The sequence below is a fragment of the Rhinatrema bivittatum genome, chromosome 4, assembly GCF_901001135.1.
Source record: "Rhinatrema bivittatum chromosome 4, aRhiBiv1.1, whole genome shotgun sequence".
NCBI lineage: Eukaryota > Metazoa > Chordata > Amphibia > Gymnophiona > Rhinatrematidae > Rhinatrema > Rhinatrema bivittatum.
In genome coordinates this window covers 37,532,031-37,552,931 of record NC_042618.1, presented here as the reverse complement: position 1 = coordinate 37,552,931, position 20,901 = coordinate 37,532,031, and the positions used below count along the sequence as shown (strand labels likewise).

The 20,901-nt window shown below is 44.8% G+C and overlaps 1 protein-coding gene across 1 annotated transcript in view; it reads right to left on the bottom strand.

Moving 5' to 3' along the window:
• The window catches only part of DYNC1H1 (dynein cytoplasmic 1 heavy chain 1), a 378,125-nt gene that overhangs the window by 304,955 nt on the left and 52,269 nt on the right, over positions 1-20,901 (bottom strand). Inside the window, exons 11-17 of the mRNA XM_029597957.1 lie at positions 16,878-17,024; positions 16,527-16,667; positions 11,749-11,925; positions 10,334-10,444; positions 9,257-9,376; positions 8,668-8,907; positions 229-384 (exon numbers count right to left, since the gene is read on the bottom strand). Of these exons, the coding sequence (XP_029453817.1) occupies positions 229-384; positions 8,668-8,907; positions 9,257-9,376; positions 10,334-10,444; positions 11,749-11,925; positions 16,527-16,667; positions 16,878-17,024 (1,092 nt within the window). The remainder of the gene's footprint in view (positions 1-228; positions 385-8,667; positions 8,908-9,256; positions 9,377-10,333; positions 10,445-11,748; positions 11,926-16,526; positions 16,668-16,877; positions 17,025-20,901) is intronic.

The following is a 20,901-nucleotide window of genomic DNA, read 5'->3' as shown; positions in this document are numbered from 1 at the left end:
ATCAACTGTTACAAAAGCTTAATTCAGTACAGATTGCAGTGAAAGACTGATAAGATCTTAAGGATCCTGGTCTCTGGTAATCAGCTGACAGCCAGGTAGGTGTGGAAATGCATAGTAGCCCCAGCATCAGAAGATGATAGATGAGAGAATTCAAGAGAGAAAATTGGACAGCTATAAACTGAGGAGGGTAGGAAGCAGTAGCAGTGCCTCTATGAAGATGGTGTATACCTGTACTCGTTCTTCACTGCCACTCAGCAGCCCTGTGTCTGTCAGTTCAAGAGCTTCTTTGGCCTTCGCACATTTTTCACGGTCATCTTTTAATCGACTGAATTTCCCTTCATAAATGGTAAGTGCTTGAAGTGCCTCCTCAGGTCGAAGGCTTCCCTGTTGAACAAAGCAGCACACAGATTCAAATTTAAACTGCAAATCTTTCTTTTCTTTAAGATTTTAAAGATGGTAAAATATTTTACATATTGGGAATTTCATCTTTTTTTTAATTTAGTTTATTGAGAAGAGCACATACAAATGATAGAGAAAACATTAAAACAATAACATAGCTAAACAGTTACACAAACGGCCCAATGGCTAATTGTTGAAACCATAGTCAAAAAAGTTTAACTGGACCTCCAAGAACCAACTGAACATCAGTCTTATTCTCTAACTATGCCCTCTTTCTCTCCCTGTTTTCTTATTTATCCCCTTATTTTCCCACCCACCCCCCCAGTCCCAGCCCAAAATGACATCTGTCAGGGATACATATTACAGAGCTATCTTTCCTTAGGCCCCAAGAGCTATTTCAGACCATCTAAGTTAACCCCTGCAAGCGCCAAGAAAAGGGGGGCCCCCGATTGAGTACAAGTACTCGGCAGCTATGCTCCCCTAGCTCCACTGAACCCAGGCAAGATAGCTGTCCAATGGGGACCAAATTCTGAAAAACTAGGAGAGTCGCTCCAAAATGCCGTGAGCTGTTCCATATAGCTTATCTGTCTCAATTTAGTGTACAGCTGGGATAAACCTGGTGGATCCACATCCTTCCAAAGCACTGCGACGAACAAATGCGCTGCCGTTGCAATAAAAGTAAACCTTTGGTGTGGTTCTTCCTCCAAAGCCGGATAGGGAATCCCCAGTAGCCAATAATCGGCCTGCAATGATATCTGAACCCCCAAGACCGAGCCTACCATGTGTTGACACTGCGCCCAAATAACCTTGCTGGTTATTTGCCCAAATAACCTTGCTGGTTATTTGCCCAAATAACCATGCAGTTGCAGTGTCCCCTGATCCGGGGACACTGCAACCACATGTGCCAAAAAGTGCCTTGTTGAGAGCATTGCCGCCAACAAAGGGGAGATCGGCCAGGCATACAGCGTGCCACTTGCGCCGGAGGATAGTGCCACCGATACAATAATTTATAACGATTTTCCATCATAGATGCGGACATGGAATACCGGCCCAGCATTGAAAGCACTCCTCCCTTTTATCCATACTCCACTGTGTCCTGAGGTCTCTCTCCCAAGCCAGCATGTGAGCAGTTTTCTGCCAATTGTTAATAAGCAATTGGTAAAGTTTTGAAATACCTTTTGGTATCCTACCTGTCAAGATACAATACCCCTCAAAAGGTGAGCTAGGACTCTGCAAATCCTGTCTAAGGCCCACCAAGAACATAAAATGCCGAAGTTGCGCATAAGCTAAGTCTGTATTTGGTAAATCATAAACTGATTGTAAGTGAGAAAAGGGAATTATCCCCTTATTCCATAGTTGGCCCAAATTAGTCAGGCCGCAGCCCTCCCATTGTTGAAGAACTAAACTCTCCCGTCCCATGGGGAATTCCCGGATGTGTCGTATACGTGACAGCATAGAGTATTTCTTGGCCCCTATTAATGCAAATTTCTACCTTTTCCAGATAGTAAGGGTAGTTTGAAGGCTCGGGGGTAATGAGGCCAGGTCTCTGGTGTTATAGCTCATAGGCCAGAAAATAACTTGCAAAGGGACTACCCCAATCAGTGCCTGCTCTATCAAGACCCACTGCTTTGGAGAGTTTAATTCATGACCATTAAGGATATACATTGAAAGGCCCCATAGTAATGCATTAATGAAGGTAGTCCTAGACCTCCCTTTTTCCGTGATTGGTACAAAATCCGTCTCGCTACCCGGGGAGGGCGTTTATGCCACACAAAGACAAATATCTTACGCTGAAGTGGTCGCAATGCCCCTGTCGGAAGGAGGCAGGGAAGCGCTTGAAACAAGTAACTGATTTTAGGTAACAAGGTCATTTTAATTGCAGCCATCTGACCAAACCATGAAAAATTCAGCCGCTCCCAATTATCTAACTCTCCCTTCAGAGTGAATCAGAGGGTCATAATTCAATCACACAAGACGATTTGGCTCTAATCCCAGATTAATGCCTAAATAGCAAATAGGACCCCGTGTCCATTTATAGGGAAAATCCCATTTGGCAGATTGCAATAGCTCCGGAGAAAGATAAGCTGGGAGAATCTCCGATTTGTCTGAGTTAACACGGAGGCCAGATAATCTCCCATAACTCTCCATCTGGGACACTGCAGCGGGGACCAATACCACAGGCTGTTGGAGTGAGAAAATATCATCTGCATATAAAGTAATCTTGTATTGTTGCCCACCACAACTGACACCTAAGATATTTGGGGCCCTTCGTACTGCTTCAGCCAGGGGGTTCCAAACTAAGCGCAAAAAGAAGGGTGGGACAGGGGACATCCCTGCCTGGTTCCCCTTCTGATAGGAAAATTGGCAGTGTAGCCATGATTAACTTTTAGGCAGGCTAAAGGTTCGCGATATAGCTCCCGTACCAAAGTGGAGAAAGTCCCTCCCAATCCCACCTTGGCGAAGACAGCAAACAAGAAAGGCAAGTAGACCCTGTCAAAGGCCTTCTCAGCATCTAATGTCAAACACCGTAGGACTCCTCTTCAAGTTTGTGATACAGATTAAATCCATTAATTTCCCTATATTATCAGCAACAGAATGTTAGGAATTATTAGGAAGGGCATGGTTAATAAAATGGAAAATGTCATAATGCCTCTATATCGCTCCTTGGTGAGACCGCACCTTGAATACCATGTATGATTCTGGTCACCGCATCTCAAAAAAGATATAGTTGCAATGGAGAAGGTACAGAGAACGGCAACCAAAATGATAAAGGGGATGGAACAGCTCCCCTATGAGGAAAGGCTGAAGAGGTTAGGGCTGTTCAGCTTGGAGAAAAGATGGCTGAGGGGGGATATGATAGAGGTCTTTAAGATCATGAGAGGTCTTGAACGAGTAGATATGAGTCTATTATTTACACTTTCAAATAATAGAAGGACTAGGGGGCATTCCATGAAGTTAGCAAGTAGCACATTTAAGACTAATCAGAGAAAATTCTTTCACTCAATGCACAATAAAGCTCTGGAATTTGTTGCCAGAGGATGTGGTTAGTGCAGTTAGTGTAGCTGGGTTCAAAAAAGGTTTGGATAAGTTCTTGGAGGAGAAGACCATTAACGGCTATTAATCAAGTTTACTTGGGGAATAGCCACTGCTATTAATTGTATCAGTAGCATGGGATCATCTTAGTGTTTGGGTAATTGATAGGTTCTTGTGGCCTGGTTTGGCCTCTGTTGGAAACATGATGCTGGGCTTGATGGACCCTTAGTTTGACCCAGCATGGCAATTTCTTATGTTATGTTTTTATGTTGTCCGACCTGTGTTAAAGCCAGCCTGATCTGAATGAACAAGCTGGCATATGTATCCCGGAGGCGGAACGCTAGAATCTTGGGCAGGATCTTCAGGTCAATATTTAAAAGGGAGATAGGCCTATAAGAGGCACAGCTGGCACCATCCTTCCCAGGCTTCGGAATTAAGGTGATCCCCGCTACATTACCAAAAGGAAGGAGTTTACCCTCCTTCCAAAGGTTATTGAACATGGCCACGAGGTGAATCTTCAGGATAGTATGATATTTTTTATTTTAATTTTTTTTTTTTTTTTTATAAAACAAGGGTATGTATCCATCTAAACCTGGGGATTTTCCCACCTTCAGGTCCTTAATGGCCCAATCTATTTCTAAGGGGGAAATCGGTTTACCTAAAGATGCCTGTTCTGTGATAGAGAGATATGGCAATGGTATGCTGGCCAAACAGGATGCTATGTCTCCGTGGGTTCTGCCTCCAGCTTGTATAACTCCTCATAGTATTCCTGAAAGCGGTGCCGAATCACAACTTGGTCTAAAGAGTTCTCCAGAAGCTGACAATGCTATTAACCAAAACCTTTACCTGCCTGCCTGCAACCGCCTGGCCAGTAATTTACTATGTTTATCCCCAAATTCGTAATATTTTTGCTGCAAAATATCTAGTGCATCTGCTATGGTATCCGCATCTAGAGCTGCTATCGCCTCCATCTTTTGGGTCAACCACCTAATGGGAATACCCTCCAGGGTTTGTTTTATGCCTCCCCTCTAGGTCTCTTAATTCCCGTATCAGTGTTTCCCGACAGGGCAGTCATTTTTTACAATACGTAGCAAGACTAATACAGTGACCTCGGATAGCAGCCTTCATATACCTTCCCATACCGCTATTGAGGATTCCCCTGCCAAAGAATTGGTGGAAAAATAGTCCTCTAAAGCCTCATGAATCCGGTCTCCATAAAGTGGGTCTTTTAAATAAAGAGTCATTAAGCCTCCAGAAGCTGCGACCAGCATCCCAAGATCATCATGAAACAGACCACGTGATAGGCTCTATATTCACTTTAGAAGTACCGCTGACCAAATCTTTAGTAACCAGGAAGTAGTCAATTCTACTATAGGAGGTGTGGGGGTGGGAATAGAAAGTATAATTTCTACTATGCAGGTAATTAAGCCACCAGATATCAACCAAATGAAGCGTATGGAGGCGGTAAAAAGCCCTCCTAGCGCTCCCCAGGCCCTGAGAGACCTCAGAAGATGCGTCTATAGCTGGCGCAAGAGGGATATTAAAATCTCCAGCTATGACCACATTTGCATTCGTATAGATGGCTAAACGACGGGAAACCTCCCTCAGAATCTCAACCTGCATTGTTTGTCGGCAACATATGCTCACTAGCACCAATGGTACATTAGAAATTGTCACCCGCAAAATAAGAAAACGGCCCAATGGGTCACAATATTGGTCCTGTATTTGGACCAGCAAATGCTGTGCAAAACGAATACCCACCCCACTATACCGCTGAGATGCCACAGGCGGCGCATAGATTTGCAAAGGAAAGTGCCATGACGCAAGTAAACGTTCATCTTTACAATGCAAATTAGTTTCTTGGATGAAGGCCACCGTTGCCGAGAGCCTCGTGAGTTCCCTGAGTAGCTTCTGTCGCTTGATCAGGGAATTTAACCCCTTAGCATTGATAGAAATGCAATTAATGACCACCATCTATACCTCTGGACTCCAGCTTCCATGTATCCCCCAAATGAACGTAGCCTAAAAAAGCACTTGCACCCCCATTATTTCCCCAACTCCAGATCGGACAATGAAAACCTTCCTTATGACTGCCATCGCTCCCCAGGTACCCTTCTCCCTCCTTCCCCCTCCCAACCCCCCCCCCCCCCATGCCCATTGTGAACCTCGGGGGTGGAAGGGAAATAGAACCAAAGAGCTAAGAGAAACAGATAAGTATGAGAAAAAAATGTGAAGCTTGCTGGGCAGACTGGATGGGCCGTTTGGTCTTCTTCTGCCGTCATTTCTATGTTTCTATGTTTCTGTCATGGAAGGAGATCCCTGTTGGCTTCCCCCACCATACCTTCTACTTTGATCGTTAGCGAACATTGAACAATGTAACTCAAAACCTTAACATTGAAGCATGAAGAACAGACCCCCACTGCCCCCCAAACCGCACAAAACCCAAGTTTGCAACAACCAGAAAACACAGCTAACACAGAAAGTCCTGGGTTTGTCTCGTTCGAGTGATAGTCACTCGTGGCATGAACAGGTCCTCCCTCAGACAATGCCCAGAGTCTCCAATCATATAGTACCGGCGATCTGGACCCACAGGTAAATGTAGAGAAACTGTCCCCTACAGATTGGCATGGCCTCCCGACAGTCAAGTCCCGGATCTCAAGTGGTCCTCCCCTTGTCTGGGTCGTCTGTATCCACCGTATTCCGGGTGAGGCGCCTTCTACCTTTCCCGACAGGCTGCCACCGGGGTTGAGTCTGTACTGATATCTTGACTGGCGGCTGGTCCAGGGTAGACACGTCAATTCCCACAGCCTGGAGGACTGGTATGGCCTCCTGCATATTTCTCACGTGCATCATAGTACCTTTAATCGTGAAGGCTAACCCCCACAGGTAAACCCAGCGATAGCGGAAGTTTTCTTTTCTCAAGAGGGTGGTGAGCGGCTGAATTTCCCTCCGGCATCGTAAAGTAGCCAGCGCCAGATCCGTGAATAGCTGTAACTCATGTCCCTGCCAACTGAAGGGGAACACCCGGCGGGCACAGCGGAGCAGATCCTCCTTTACAAGATAACTATGTAGACAAGCTATTATGTCCTTAGGCGTGTTCCGAGGAGCGGTACCCAGGGCCCGGTGCGCCCTCTCTACCACAACTTCAGTCCTGCGTTGGGACTCCCCGCTCTCCACGCCTGTTTCTAACAGCGCTGCACAGATCCAGCAGGTCACATCCATGGCATTAGCACAGGCTGGCATCTCTGGGAGGCCGCGAATGCGGATGTTCGCATGGCGAGACTGATTCTCCAAATCCTCGGGCTTAAGTTGCGTTTCTTCATACTTTTGGCTGCAGGTCTCTGATATCTGTAGAAATCGCCGCGACTTAAAACTTGCCCTCCCACAATACTCTCCGCATTTTCCACACGACAACCCAGTTCCCGCATGTCCCCGTGCAGATTCTCTATGTTGACATTAACTTCATCTTTTAAGGACCTGATATTGTTCTTAAGGTCGGCAAACCAATTGTCAAAGTCCGTTTTAGTAAGAGCATGCAGCACCTGGGTTCCCTCCTGTTCAGGAGATGGTGAGTCAGGTCGCTCAGCCCCAGTTTGCTCGACCACTTCTGGTCCCAGGGATGCAAAGTGGGAACCGGAGGAATCGTAGGTGAACTTGCCCAGGTCTACTAACTTCTTGCAGCCAGTCATGTCAAGCGTCTCTGTATTGTACTTGCTATACTTCTTGGGGGTCCGCGCTAATTGTACGCTATTCTTAGTTTTAAAACAAACAGTGGAAGAAGCGAGGTGGCAGAACTACTTGACCATAGCAAGCTGTGCCATCCTGTCTTGATTAAGTATTCGGAAAGGGAGGACACTTACCCGTGCCAAGGCCATGGCTAGGTTCTTCGTCCTGTCAATCTGTAAATATAGCGTGGTTATTAATATTCCGTTTGGATTTTTAAAGTCCCCTTTTGGGTTTTGCTACTTAGGATTTTTGATTTCCCTTTTGGATCGTTTGGTTTGGATTCTGCTGCTGAAAAGTTGCTGCTGGAATTCTGCTGCTGAAAAGTTGCTGCGGAGGGCAGATGACAGACTGGGTGGGGGTGGGGCCCGCCAAGAAAGCTATAAATACAGTGGCCGCAACACTTCTGAATCACAGAGAGGAGCTCTGTTTTTTGAAGATTTCCTTGTTGCAAGATGTTTATAGTTAATAGAGTCCCCTGTGAAAGAGCTGCTCCCCCTCCCCGGCACAGGGCGATGGCAAGATGCAGACAGCTAGTTTCCCCTCTCTTGTAACCCTGCAATGTTTTGCGCTGCAACAATGGCTGCCAGGAGAAAATCTGAGCTGGTGCTGACACTCTCCCGCAGCTCCCCAGCTACTCCACATGCCACGCGGCTGCTTTAATACGAGGCTTTACTCCCCTGCTCCAGCCCTACCCTGCGACAAAAATCACGATTGTAAGAGTAGGAATACCAGAGATGTTCTTATGGTTAATTTGATTTGAAAGTTTTTCCCATGGCTCCAATGGCGGGCGGGTATAAGGCAGAGCAGGGAGTTCGGGCACTGGCTGCCTATTCTTCCTGCAGCAATCGGCACCGCTTAGGTGTTATTTTGTTGTTTTGAGGTTAGTGCTGTAGTCAGGTATTCAACGGCTTCTGCCCAGACTGGCCTGCATCAGGAGGCTCGTTGTGAAATTCGCAGCAAAGATGGCGGCCGGGAAGACAAAGAAGCAGAAACTTTCCTTACTTACAGTGCTCCTGGTGAGCAGCCTGTTTTAGTGAGCAAAAGTGGTCAGCGTCTCTTGCCCACGGTGGTGCTGTGTTTTAAAAGCAAATTTCTGAAATTTTTCGTGGCGAATTGATTGTGCCGTGAAGAGGCAGGGCTGGAGCCTCAAACACAAGCAGCCATCCCTTCTCGTGGCGAAAAGCACCTCCTTGGGAATTTCATCTTAAATTGCAAGTTCTTATGCACCCTATGTAGTACAAATAGTTCTTGGCCTTTTCTGGCCAGTTATTGGGGTACCAAGGTTTTTAAAGTATAGGTAAAATAAATTTGTAACAGCTATCTGTGAGAGCAAATGTAAATCAATCCCAACTTTTGCTACCTATACTGAAATCAAATAAATCTTTGCCAAGAAAAAAAGTTGCATGACGCAGCATACCAGCCCACTTTTTTTTGACTCAAGACTGGTACTATTAACTATAATATTTTAATTTACAGAAGGTAAGTTTTATTCCAAGCACACAAACTTACAGCGACAGGCTTTGTTTTCTCCCAGTCTGTAAGTAGGTCAGTTGTACGGCTCTCTACAGCCCGGTCCTCCTGAACAATCTTCATCTGCAAGTTGGCTACCTGCTGCTGAATAGCAGAATCCTTCCTGCGCATGATATCATTGAAGGCTCCCCATTCGCCCTCAATGTTGTCAATATACAGCCAGGAAGGGGGAAACTGGAACCTCTGCTTCTCAAGCAACCGCTGGCCATTGCGGTAAAGCTGCAAATACAATTATTTCTGGCATGAGGTGGTGACAGATGTTAGCTATTTCTTAAACAAATAAAGTCAACTGGTAAAGGATACACAATTACTCACTGTACTAACAAAAAACAATATGCATCACTAAGTGAAACATTTTCATAATTCTTATCTGCTGAGGATCACCTGGAGATTCTCTTTAAAAAAACAGTCTAAAGGAATCTGCAATTATAATGGCATATTTCAATGTGAGACTATGAACTAGAAAATCTACTTTTTAAAGATAGTGTTTTTGTATTTTGCTCGACTCAGAAGATTAAGTGTTGCCAGACTTACTGGAAAATTGTATCCATTTTATGTGACTACTTACATCAACTTGTTTCTCAAACTGTTTGATCCTGCGCTTCAGCGATTGTACATATGTGATGAATGTCACTGCATCGGATGTACTAGCTGTGTCCACAGAGTGCTGCTCCAGCTCTTGACGGGACTATTTAGTAAAGAGAAATTAACATAAGATCTATAAAGTGTAATTTTAAAAGGAGTTACACATGTAAACTATTGTAGCAATTTTAAAAAACCATTTATGCACATAATGAGCACTTATGTGAATATCCTATGGACAATTCAATGGCATATTATAGCAATTTTCAAAAGCCCACTTATATGGCTAAAGGGCATTTATACATGTAAAAGCCAATTTTAAGTGTGTAAATACTTTTTTTAATTACCCATGGCAGAGAAGTCAAGGTCCCACAATAACTACAACATGCTAGACTAAGATTATTACTAATAAACTGTTTCGAGATACACCAATTAGTGGTTGCTTCTCTAGTCAAAACACAAGAGTCCCATTTTGAAAGGTCTAAAAATAGCATTGCACTTATGTTTAAATGCTTTAGTGTGTGCTTCATCACTGATGTTCTCATGCTGATAGAAATGTCTTGCACATTTCATATAAAAAAACATGTACCAAATTAAAACGTTTAATACTAAGACAGTGTCTGCTCAATAGGAAGAAAAAAAAAAAAAAAAAAAAAAAAGGTAGCTACTTCCAGTCCTATATTTTACAAAAGATTAAAAAAAAAAATTTCAGCTATTCCACCTCTCCAACCCACACTCCAAATTCTAAAACTAATATCACTGATTTGCAAGTGAAGATTCTTGCAGCGACAAGAGTGCCTCCGAAACTACAAGCATTTCACTTAAAAGCAAAAGTGAAAAATATGACCGTTAAACCCATCTTCCAAAACAAGTTGGGAGTAGTGTACAAAGGCAGGGCAGACTAGAGACCTAATGTTAAAGGACGTGCACAGGGGAAGAAGGGAGGCTCACCTTGAACAAATTTTACTGCCATATTTATCAATTCTTATAGTCTGCTTTTCCTGCCCAGAGCAGGGGACAATCAAATCAACCTTCATGGAGAAAAGGCACAATTCTTCCTTACCTTAGAAATTTGTGAATGGAATTCTGTCATGTTCTGACCCAGCATTTGGCCAAATTTACTGAGGACTTCTTTATGCCAAGAATCGTATTTTAAATTCACTTTAGATTGCACCTACAGTTAAAAGGGGAAAATCTTGTTACTGTAGCATTTGATAAAATACAGCTAAGGGACATTTTCAAAAGTGGCTTTTAAATTTTTTTTTCCAACTTCTTACAAAAGGCAGCAGCATACTTACAAATATAAAATAAAATTGTTTCCTTCACTGAGCAATACACAAAACCTCTAACATTAACTTGTGCTGAGAAGGAGAATCGCTAAACATTACTTTATTTATTTTTTTAACTTTATGGCAACTCTGGAAAAAAAAATAAGCCAGGGAAGCCTACAGCTTCCAAAGGGGAATCGGTCCCCAAGCTTTTAGCCACAAAGCGACCTCGTGAATGGGAGGGATCTGGACCATATTTACACCCCACGGATGCCCGGATCGAGCCTATTCTAGGGTCACCAGCCCCCCCGCTCGTCTGCCTCAACCAGACAGGGAAGGACCCACCAGGATCCAAAAACCCCTGGGAGATGGCTCAAAAGAACAAAAAATCCCAAAGACCACTTAAGAGTTGCAGATTTTGCACCATCCACCATCTGCTGGAGACAGAGAAATACTGAGGAGCTGCATATGGCACAAGAGGTTAAGTGGCAGCATCAGAAAAACTTTCTCTGTCTTCATCTGCTGGCAAGGAGGCAAAATCCAGGAGTCTGGACTGATTTGGGTACATACAGGGAATTACAAATACAAAATAAAATTGTTTCCTTCACTCAGCAATACACATTTTGTGCTCAGCATTTCAGTAGCCTGTCTGAATGAGGATAGTAGAAGCAAATGACTGCTATTCTCTTTACACTGACAGTTCTTGTACATTTTCATATGTACAACAGTAATTCATTTCTGCAGAATATTCAAATTATTTTTTCAGCTCTTAAAGTAAAAACACAATTTGCGCAGCAAATGCTGCCAAATCAAAATATTCGGTGTGTCACTTTAAAAAGGAATAGCACTTTTGCAGATAAGTGTGCTAATGGTCCGATCTGATAAGGACCATTAGAACCATCCAGTGTGCCTAATTCCATTCCTGGTGCAACATCATAAATACCAATTGACCTCTGGGTTTCCCTTCACAACTAGAGAGAAACACTGCTTATCCCACGCTTTCTTCAATTGCTGTCTCCATTTGAGACCCTCTGAGGAAATATTTCCTGATCTTGTTCCTAATGGGGACATGTGCATCAGAAAACTGACTTGCTATACTAAGCAAAGAGGTAAAATATTCAGACTATTATCCATCAGTCCTACTATAATATGTATTTGTCATCAATTTCCATAACCCAATTTGACTTAATACTTTTAAAATCAAGATTACCTTGCCATAATCTATGATAACTGGCCCAAATTCCTTTCTGGTTTCCGCATTGTCAAAGGTTCCTCTGGCTTTCCTTATCTGAACAAGAAGAGCTTGCCACTTATTTAAATCCTCTCCAAGGCGGTTGTAAATGTTTTCAGCTTGCATATCCCACAGGCACTGGTACTGCAGCCAAACCTGTAATATCAAAATTAAAAAAAAAAAAGTTAATGCAATAATGATGCAAATGTTTAACTTAAAAACATGCTAAATTAAACCACACAAGTTTAGACACTAAACATGCCAAGGGACATGAGTAAAGTAAGTGTAAAACACATGAAAGCTTTTTCTTTGGCAAGCATTTCAACTGTTTCCTATATATTACTGCTAAATTGTGCTTAAGTATTTTCAAGTCAATGTAATAAGCAACGCTAAGCTTACTGTGGGTTTTCACTCATATTTTAGAGTGACTCTTGGCGCTAATGTTGCCCTGGAAAGTAAAAACGGTTTTAATGCCTAAAAATCCCACACATAAACCTGCAAGTTGAGTATGGGTGTATGCTAATTGCAGGGTAATAGCCTAATTAGCTATTTCCTTCCAATGCAAGGAGGCGTGCTAGCAGGAAAGCTGCTTACCACATCTACCACCATGGGAAATGTAACGAATACTCAAAGAGAGGCATTAAACTTCCCACAGCTGGCCTAAGTTCTTCCCCAAACCCCCTCCCCAAGATCCAGCCCAGTGGGCAAGGCAGTCCGGGTCCTCAATAACCTTTAAATGCTCGTTCCTATTTGTACACTAGATCACTCCAGACAAGTGGGTTTTGCATCCCCTACCAGCAGATGGAGACAGAGAATAAACACTTTTCAAGTACTGCTACATAACAGAGAGTGCCACCTGCAGTCCCTCAGTATTTCTCTGTCTCCAGCAGATGATAGAGGTGCAAACACTGCAGCCTGGAGTTACTAGGAAATCAATAGAAAGGGAAAGAGGAAGATTCTCATGTGGACGGCTCCCCGAGTTGTTAGGTTCCTTCGTGGGCTATCCCTTGGGTATAGCAGGGTCAGCGGGGGACGGGAGGGGGGGGGGGGGGGGGCGGCTGGTCATCTCTGAGCTAGTTCGACCCTTTTCTTCAAGGGGGGAGTGATAGCCGGTGGTCCAGGTTCCCTCTCCCCCTCTGGGTCCCTGCCACTGTCTGTGCACAGCATCTTCACCAGAAGCAGGGGAGTATTTCATTGTATTTTCCCTTATTGCTTTTGGTGTCAGTGTTCCTTTAATTTAGTAAAAAAAAAAAAGAGGAACAAGCAACATGAGCAAGTCTAAGGCAGTGCTCAGGTGGCTGATTGCTGTTTTACTGCTGGGAGGTAATTGCAGGTGAGTGGGACCAAAGCACCGTGGTTTGTCAGGGCCAGGTGCTTGGTCAGCACCAGATAGTGCTAATGGTTTTCACAGGCAGGGGCTATTTTTAGGCCCGTTCTCGCTGGCATGGTGCCTCCCGCGTTGTGTGGGAAACTTTTCTGAGTTTGTGGAGCCAAGAGGGTGCACCTCAGCATAACTGCGGAGGTTGGGTCCTCCGTGGGAATTGCTGGGGACAATAGTACTTCGAGGTTGTCTGGTCCAGTGCAGGAGGTCTCAGGGGAGCCTGAAATGACCACGGCCATTTTAGCTCCTCATGGTAGGAGCTAGGCTCCATCTGGAGGGCCTCGGGACTCCCCCCATGCTTTTTTCCTGTGGATCAGGTCCCTGTAAGCGGCAGGGAGAGTGAGGGGGCCCAGGGGGACGCTGTTCAGGATCAGTGTTCATCTGATTCTGATGAGTTCTCCATGGATTTTGTCCTGCTTCTCTACAGAGCCTATTTGGCCAAAAAGGAGGCGGGATCCGAGCAATCACTTCTCCGGAAGGCTTGTGGGAATGAGAAGCCTAGGGAGGAGCAGCAGACAGGATCGGGAGGGATCCTGCGGTGGCTTGGTCTTGGATGGACTGCTGACTAGTATGGACACACGGACGAAGTAGACAAACCCGATCAGCTGCAGGGCGGTCTGGTGGATCCAGACAAGAACCCTGGGACCACCTCGGGAGATACAATGTAGGATTCCGATGACATCCCGAATGCTGAAGGGAATGATCCTCAGGTAGTCAAGGCTGTTCTGTAAGGAGGAGCCGTGTTCACTTATTCCCCAAGTGCTAGAAGCGTTAGGGTTCAAAATCACACAAGAGAACTCAAACAATGAAGGAGTGAACCCGGTCCTGGAAGAGCTTAAGGGTCCACCTAAGGCCTTTCCCTTTACCTAGGAAGGTGAAAAAGTTGGTGGATCGGAAGCTGGAAATTGTGTTGGAGACTGTTTGAGGTTTTGGCGTTAAGCCTTCGGGTGGCAGTCTGCGGAAGTTTGAAGCAGAGGGCCGTGGTTTATGGACCTGGTTTATCTAGCAGTAGACTGTCCCATGCACTTAGCACATCTGCCGGGGTTGTTGCATCAGAGACCCATATGTTCAGACCGGGTGGATCACTTCTGTCTAATGGCCTGGCTTTTGAAAGGCGGTGGCTCCACATGAAGGGATACGCAGAACCTGTGATTGCTACTTTGCTTCAGGCAAGGAGGACTACTACTTCTCTGGCATATGTCAAGGTCTGGAGAGTATTCGAATCCTGGTGTTTACAGAATAACTTGCAACTTCTGAAGGTGGACGTCCCGCAGGTTTTATCCTTACAGAGCGGTTTGTCTAAGGGTTTAGCCTATAATTCCCTCCGGGTTCAAGTAGCAGCCTTAGGGTGTCTTAGAGGTAAGGTACGGTGAAGGAAGTTGGGGGCCCATTCGGATGTGGTGTGTTTTCTTAACGGAGCTAAGCATCTGCGTCCTCCAGTCTGTAAAGTATGACTGGCTTGAAGCCTTAACCTGATTCTTAGAGCTCTGTGTGGTCCTCAGTTTGAACCGATTAGGAGGGCATTCTTAAAGGACCAAACCTTGAAGTCAGAAAAAAAAAAAAAAAAAAAAGATCGCCACCAGAAAAGCTATGTATTACTGCTAAACTGTGCTTAAGCTTTTTCAAGCAAATGTAAAAAGCAGTGCTAAGCTTACTACAAGTTTCTACTCATGTTTTAGAATGGCTATTTTAGCACTAACACTGCCCTGAAATGTAAAAAGGGCTTTAGTGCTTAAAATCCCCTACATAGAAAAACATGCAGCAAGCTTAGGGGGTCATTTATCAAATCGGGTTAGGGCCTTATCACAGGTGTTAGGGCCCTAACGTCCACGATAACACCATAATGCATGAGAACGCATCACAAGGTGCGTATGCAAATTTGAAAAAAAAAAAGAACCAAGTTAAGGCTTCAAGCCAATGTCACATGGCAAACAGACCTCTCCCCTTTTAGAAGGCTGTCCTGAAAAGACTAATTTACCACTAATGTATATCCTATTGAGAAAAAACAAATAAGATTGATACAAATGCCTACATGGTAGTAAAATACCTCTCCTGTCACACACCCAGAACTGACCTTCATCAAGTATAGAAAAACCATAAATTATAAATATGGAGACAAACTGGAATGGAAAACCCCCAAAAAGTCACTCTGCATACAGTGCAAACCTGGAGAAATGGAAAGAGAAATATAGCACCTAACAAAGTCCCAGGATCTGCAATAATGCATAGAAACTAATCTGCACAAAGTTACACCTGTATTATGAAACACACAAACAGTAACAACCCTATCTATGAAAAGGCATCACTACAAATATTAAGCCAGGTCCTAAACACTAATACACCTCTTATTAAGAAAACAGAATAAGCCAAACTGCTATAGATCCCCACACAGAAATAATTGTAAAGCTATACTAATAAATGTTACAAAACAGCTACCGAACAGAACATCCAACAATTAAAAACTCACAAAAATTATTAAAACATGTCCAAATATCAATAAAATATTTCAAAACAGCAATCACCACATAATACCCAATAATTAAAATGGCAGTCAATCAAGAAAAATAAACTTAAAAAGCCACCTTTACTTACCCTCTCCAGCAACTCTCCTACTCCTTTCCCTTCCAGGCCAATAGCACTCACCAGAAGCAGCAAGGGCTGCTGAAGCTCTGTCCTCACAGTCCTCTTCCTTAGCACCCACAACCAGTCACTCACACATACCCCCAATTAGACCCCATGACCAGTCTCTCTCTCAATCACACAAAAATGCTCTCACACCCACACCAGCTCTCGCCCAGGCACACACACCCCCACCCACACGATGGGCTCCAGTTCCGCCGCGGCTTTACTCCCGTGGGGCTTCTTTTTTTTCGCCACCACAGGGATGGGCTTCCCTGGCTGCCTTGCTTCGTCAGGGTTCGACACTGCCATTCCTCCACCCCACCCCCGGGCTATGCGATGCCCCTTCTTCCTGCCTCACCAACCAGAGGCTTCCTCCCTTCTTCCTACTCCCACTGGCAGGGAGAAGGGCAGAGGCTTCAGATTGGCCTAAGCAGTGGCAGGAAGAATGAAGGCAGCTTCCCATTGGGCAGTAGGGGCTGGAAAAAGGGAGAAGAGAAGTACAAACGGGGCAGTGGGATACCGGGAGCCGCAACATACCGGGTGAGAATCACTGCTTTAAGGTATTGATGCATGAAGTAAAGTGAGTTTAAAGCATTATAATACTGAGGGCTACAGCTTTACAATAATTAAACTACTATAAGAAATTTTTGTTCAAAGCCACTTTATGATGTTACAAAAAAGTTCTAAAGCATCCAGACAGCTATGGATACCTCCACAATATACTCCAGCAAATGGCAGAATCTCATTTACATACCTTAACATACTGCTCAACCTCCGTCACAATTCCCATGACTGCAGAATAGGCCTCCTCCAGCCCTGCAGGGCCATCAGGCATCCTGGTTAGTGCATTCCGATAAAACTTCTCTTCTTCTGACAGTTCATAATGAACACCCACCTGTTTAATGAAAAGAAAGAAAAAAAAAAGATCAGTGCCTAAGATATGTATTAATGTGCTTAAATGACCTGAATCCTAAAGATATTCCTATTAAAAGGTACAAGGGTGTAATCAATATAACAAGCTTCTTTCCTTGTTTAGCAAAGAAAGTTAAGATACACCTTGCTGAAATAAAGATGGATTTTTACAAATATTTACAAATTTGGTTACCTGGTATCTTTGACTCTGAATTCTGGGTAAGGATAGTATTACCATCTTCCAGCAGAACATTTCTTGGTACAGTTTGTATCTGCAGTCTTCAATTGGAGGATTTAAATAGATCACCTGGTTTGTGATCCTCAGCTCATGTACAATATTCTGCAGTAATAATATCAGAAATTTAAAAAAAATTAAAATTTTTTAAACTTTTCTTCTCATCAGAAAGTTTTAAAGTAATACTATACAACTGTGCACTTAAAGTCTTTAAAACAAAAAAGTTTATCACTTTACATTTTTCTGGATGTGGCAAAAAGGAAAATTTGTTCTTACCTGCTAATTTTTGTTCCTGTTCTAGTGTGAGTGAGGATCAGTCCAGACTCCTGGATTTTGCCTCCCTGCCAGCATATAGAGACAGAAAATTTCACTGACACTGGCATATTATCTGGTGTGCCACCTGCAGACCCTCAGTATTGACCCTGTACCCAAGCCAAGATTCTTCATCCCAATACAATCCTAATAAAATAGAAAACTTCCCACAATGAGCAGGAGAAAAGGCAAATCCCACCCTTGGAAAAAATATTTTCTTCGTAACTTCAAACCAAGAGAACAAACTTGAAATCCTAAGCAGCTCTGCAGCCTATATACAGGGTGGGACTCTGGACTGATCCGTGGTATCCAGGAACGAAAATTAGCAGGTAAGAACCAATTTTCCTTTCCTCTTCATACCTGGATCAGTCTAGACTCCTGAGATGTACCCAAGCTTCCCTAATTAGGGTGGGACTGCGAAAGTCCCACTGAAAATCACTCTCACCGAAGCCCATGGCCTCTGGAGCCTTGATATCTAAACAATAATGTCTGGGGAAAGTGTGCAACTATTTCCAAGTAGCCACTCAACAAATTTCTGATGACACTTGGTGGCACTCCGCCCAAAAAGCCGACTGAGCCCGAACCAAGTAAGCCCTCAATCCCACTGGGATAGAACACCCTTACAGATATAAGCTGAGCTTTTTGCCTCCTTCAACCACCTAGGTATTGTGGACTTTGAGACCTTCTTCCCCTTAAGTCCTCTCCATAGCATAAAGAGATGGTCAGACACCCTAAAGCTACTGGTGTCCTTGAGGTAACACAACAAAGCCCGCTTCACATCCAGACATCTCAGTTCCCTAGCGTGCGGGGTTGATGTGTAAATCTGGGAAAGCCGGAAGCTCTACATTTGACTCAGATGGAACGCTGACACAACCTTTGGGAGAAAGGAGGGCACTGTCCGTAAGGAGATCCCAGAATCTGAAATCTTCAAAAAAGGGCTCCCTATACAACAAAGCCTGTAGCTCCGAAATACTTCTGGCCGAACAATCACTACCAGAAAACCTACTTTCAAAGTGAGGTTCTTTACCATTGCCCTCCTTAAAGGTTCAAAAGAAACTAGCTTAAGATTCCAAGAGGGACATATTTTCCGCACTGGAGGATGCAAATGTTTTGTCCCCGAAGAAAGCAAACCAAATCCGGGTGCATGGCCAAAGACATTCCATGTATCTTGCCATGAAGGCAGCTCAAGGCCACATACTGGTCTCTGAGTTAAAGGCCAAGCCTTTCACCAAACCTTTCTGCAGAAAAGCTAAGATGTGAGCAACCAAGGCCTGAATAGGTCTTACTCCCTGACCTGTACACCAGGACTCAAAGACTCTCCAGATCCTCACATAGACAAGGAAGTAGACGTCTTCCTAGCCTGCAATAAAGTGGAAATGACATTCTCCAGATATCCTCTCCCCATTAAACACCTCCTTTCAAAAGCCAAGCTGAGAGACAAAAGCGAACTGCCCAATCCAAAAATATTGGACCCTGCCGAAGAAGGTTTGACAAGTGAGCGAGTCTCAACGGACCGTCTACCGCCAGTTTGATTAGGTCCGCAAGTCACAGCCGCTGTGGCCACTCTGGTGCTACCAGAATCACTTCTCTAGGATGGCTTTCTATCCTTATTACTTTGCCCACCAGTGGCCATGGGGGGAGGTAGGACTAAGGCATCAACCTCTTCTGCCCAGTGATCTCTTCTGCAACTGAAGAAGCAGGGTGCCTTGGCATTCCTTTCAGATGCCATCAAGTCCAGATGGGGGAACACCCCACCTGCAACAGCCCAGTCATCGCCTTCTCAGACAACTCCCACTCTCCGGGGTCCAGCTTCTGGCGATTGAGAAAGTCCACTTAAACATTGTCCATTCCTGCTATGTGAGATGCTGCTAACAATGCTAGGTGCTGCTCTGCCCAGAGAAACAGCTCCTGAGCCTCCTGGGCCACTGCCCGACTCCTGGTTCCCCCTTGTCTGTTGTCAAAGCACAGTTGTCTGACAAGATGCATACCAGGCAACCGCTCAGAGGCAGAAAGGCAAGCAACACAAAACGTACTGCCCTAGTCTCCAAATAATTGATAGACAAGGATGCCTCTTCCTTGGACCATTGCCCCTGGGCCGACTGACTGGTACACCGCCCCCCCCAGCAGGAAAGACTGGTATTGGTGTTAACTACCACCCAGTCTGGAACCTTTAAGTCCACTCCACGACGTAGATAATCCCGACCAAGCCACCATGAAAGACTGGTCCTGGCAGGCTCCTCGAGAGAAAGCAGAAGATGAAACTGTTCAGATAAAGGATCCCAGCAGGAAAGGAGACCTCTGGAGAGGACTCATGTGCGGAAAGGCCCAAGGAACCAGCTCCAACATCTAGACCATCGATCAACACCTGAAGTCGTCCCAGACCCTGGCCATATCCAACAGCCTGTGCACCTACTTCTGCAGTTTGAGAATGCAACCCTCGGTAAGAAAAACATTTCCTAACCTGGTGTCAAAGTGCGCTCCCAAAAACTCCAGAACCTGGGATGGAGTGAGCTAACTTTTCCCCAGATTCAGCCAGCCTAAGGATCTCAACTGCTGCAAGACTTGAGACACCACTTGACTCCTTAGGGCTTCTGACTTCACCCGAATGAGCCAGTCGTCCAGATATGGGTGAACTAAAAACCCCTTTTTCCTGAGCACCACTGGCAGAACCACCATCACACCTTGGTAAATGTGCATGGAGCTGTTGCCAGATGGAAATGTAGGGCACAAAATTGAAAGTGCCTCCCGAGGGTCATGAACTGCAGGAACCGCTGGTGATCTGGGTGGACTGCTATGTGCAAGTACACCTCAGTCAAGTCCAAAGCCAAAAACTCTCCTTGGCGCACTGCCACAATGACCAAATAGAGAGTTTCCATGCAAAAAACATACACCTTCTTCAAATTCAAAATTGGATGGGAGAATCCTTATTTTTTTGGCACCACAAAATTTATATGTAATACCTCCCCATTCATTGTTCTCCCACAGGTACGGGAACTATGGCCCCCAAATTTTGTAAGTGATCCAGTGTCCTGGGCCACCTACCTCTTGCTGACTGATGCACAAGGAGAAACCATGAACAAGTCTCGCAGAGGACAAGAGCATTCTATCACGTAAAAGTCAAACACTGATGACCCACTGGGCTGTCGTGACCTTGCCCACTCCTCATAAAACAGAGTCAGACGCCCTCCAATAGGAGGAATAGAGGAGACGGCCTGCCTCACTTCATTGTGAAGACTTAGCGCCACAAGAACCCTGGCCGAGACCCTCTGCCTGGTTTTCTGCCCCCCTCGATAGGACTTGTTTCAGGATTGTTGCCTGCTGGCTCCTTGAGTCTGGCTGAGGGTCTACTACTCTGACTAAACCTTCTATTCAGCCAGAAACAAGACCACCCTGCAAAGGAACTCTCACTTCCTTTTGGCTTATCTTCTGGGAGCCTATGCCCTTTGGTATCACAAAGACGCTTCACAGGCACCTCCAAGTCCTCTCCAAACAGAAGCATTCCTTTGAAAGGTAACACTCCTAATTGAGACAGAACATCCGCTGACATGCGGGTCGGTGATAGACACTGTGTGAGGGCACTTCGGGCATTTTTTTAAGCCCGTGGTCATGATGAAGGTTGGACAGCCGTCAACGGTCTTCTGACCAAAAAATTATTGTAACCCAGATCGAG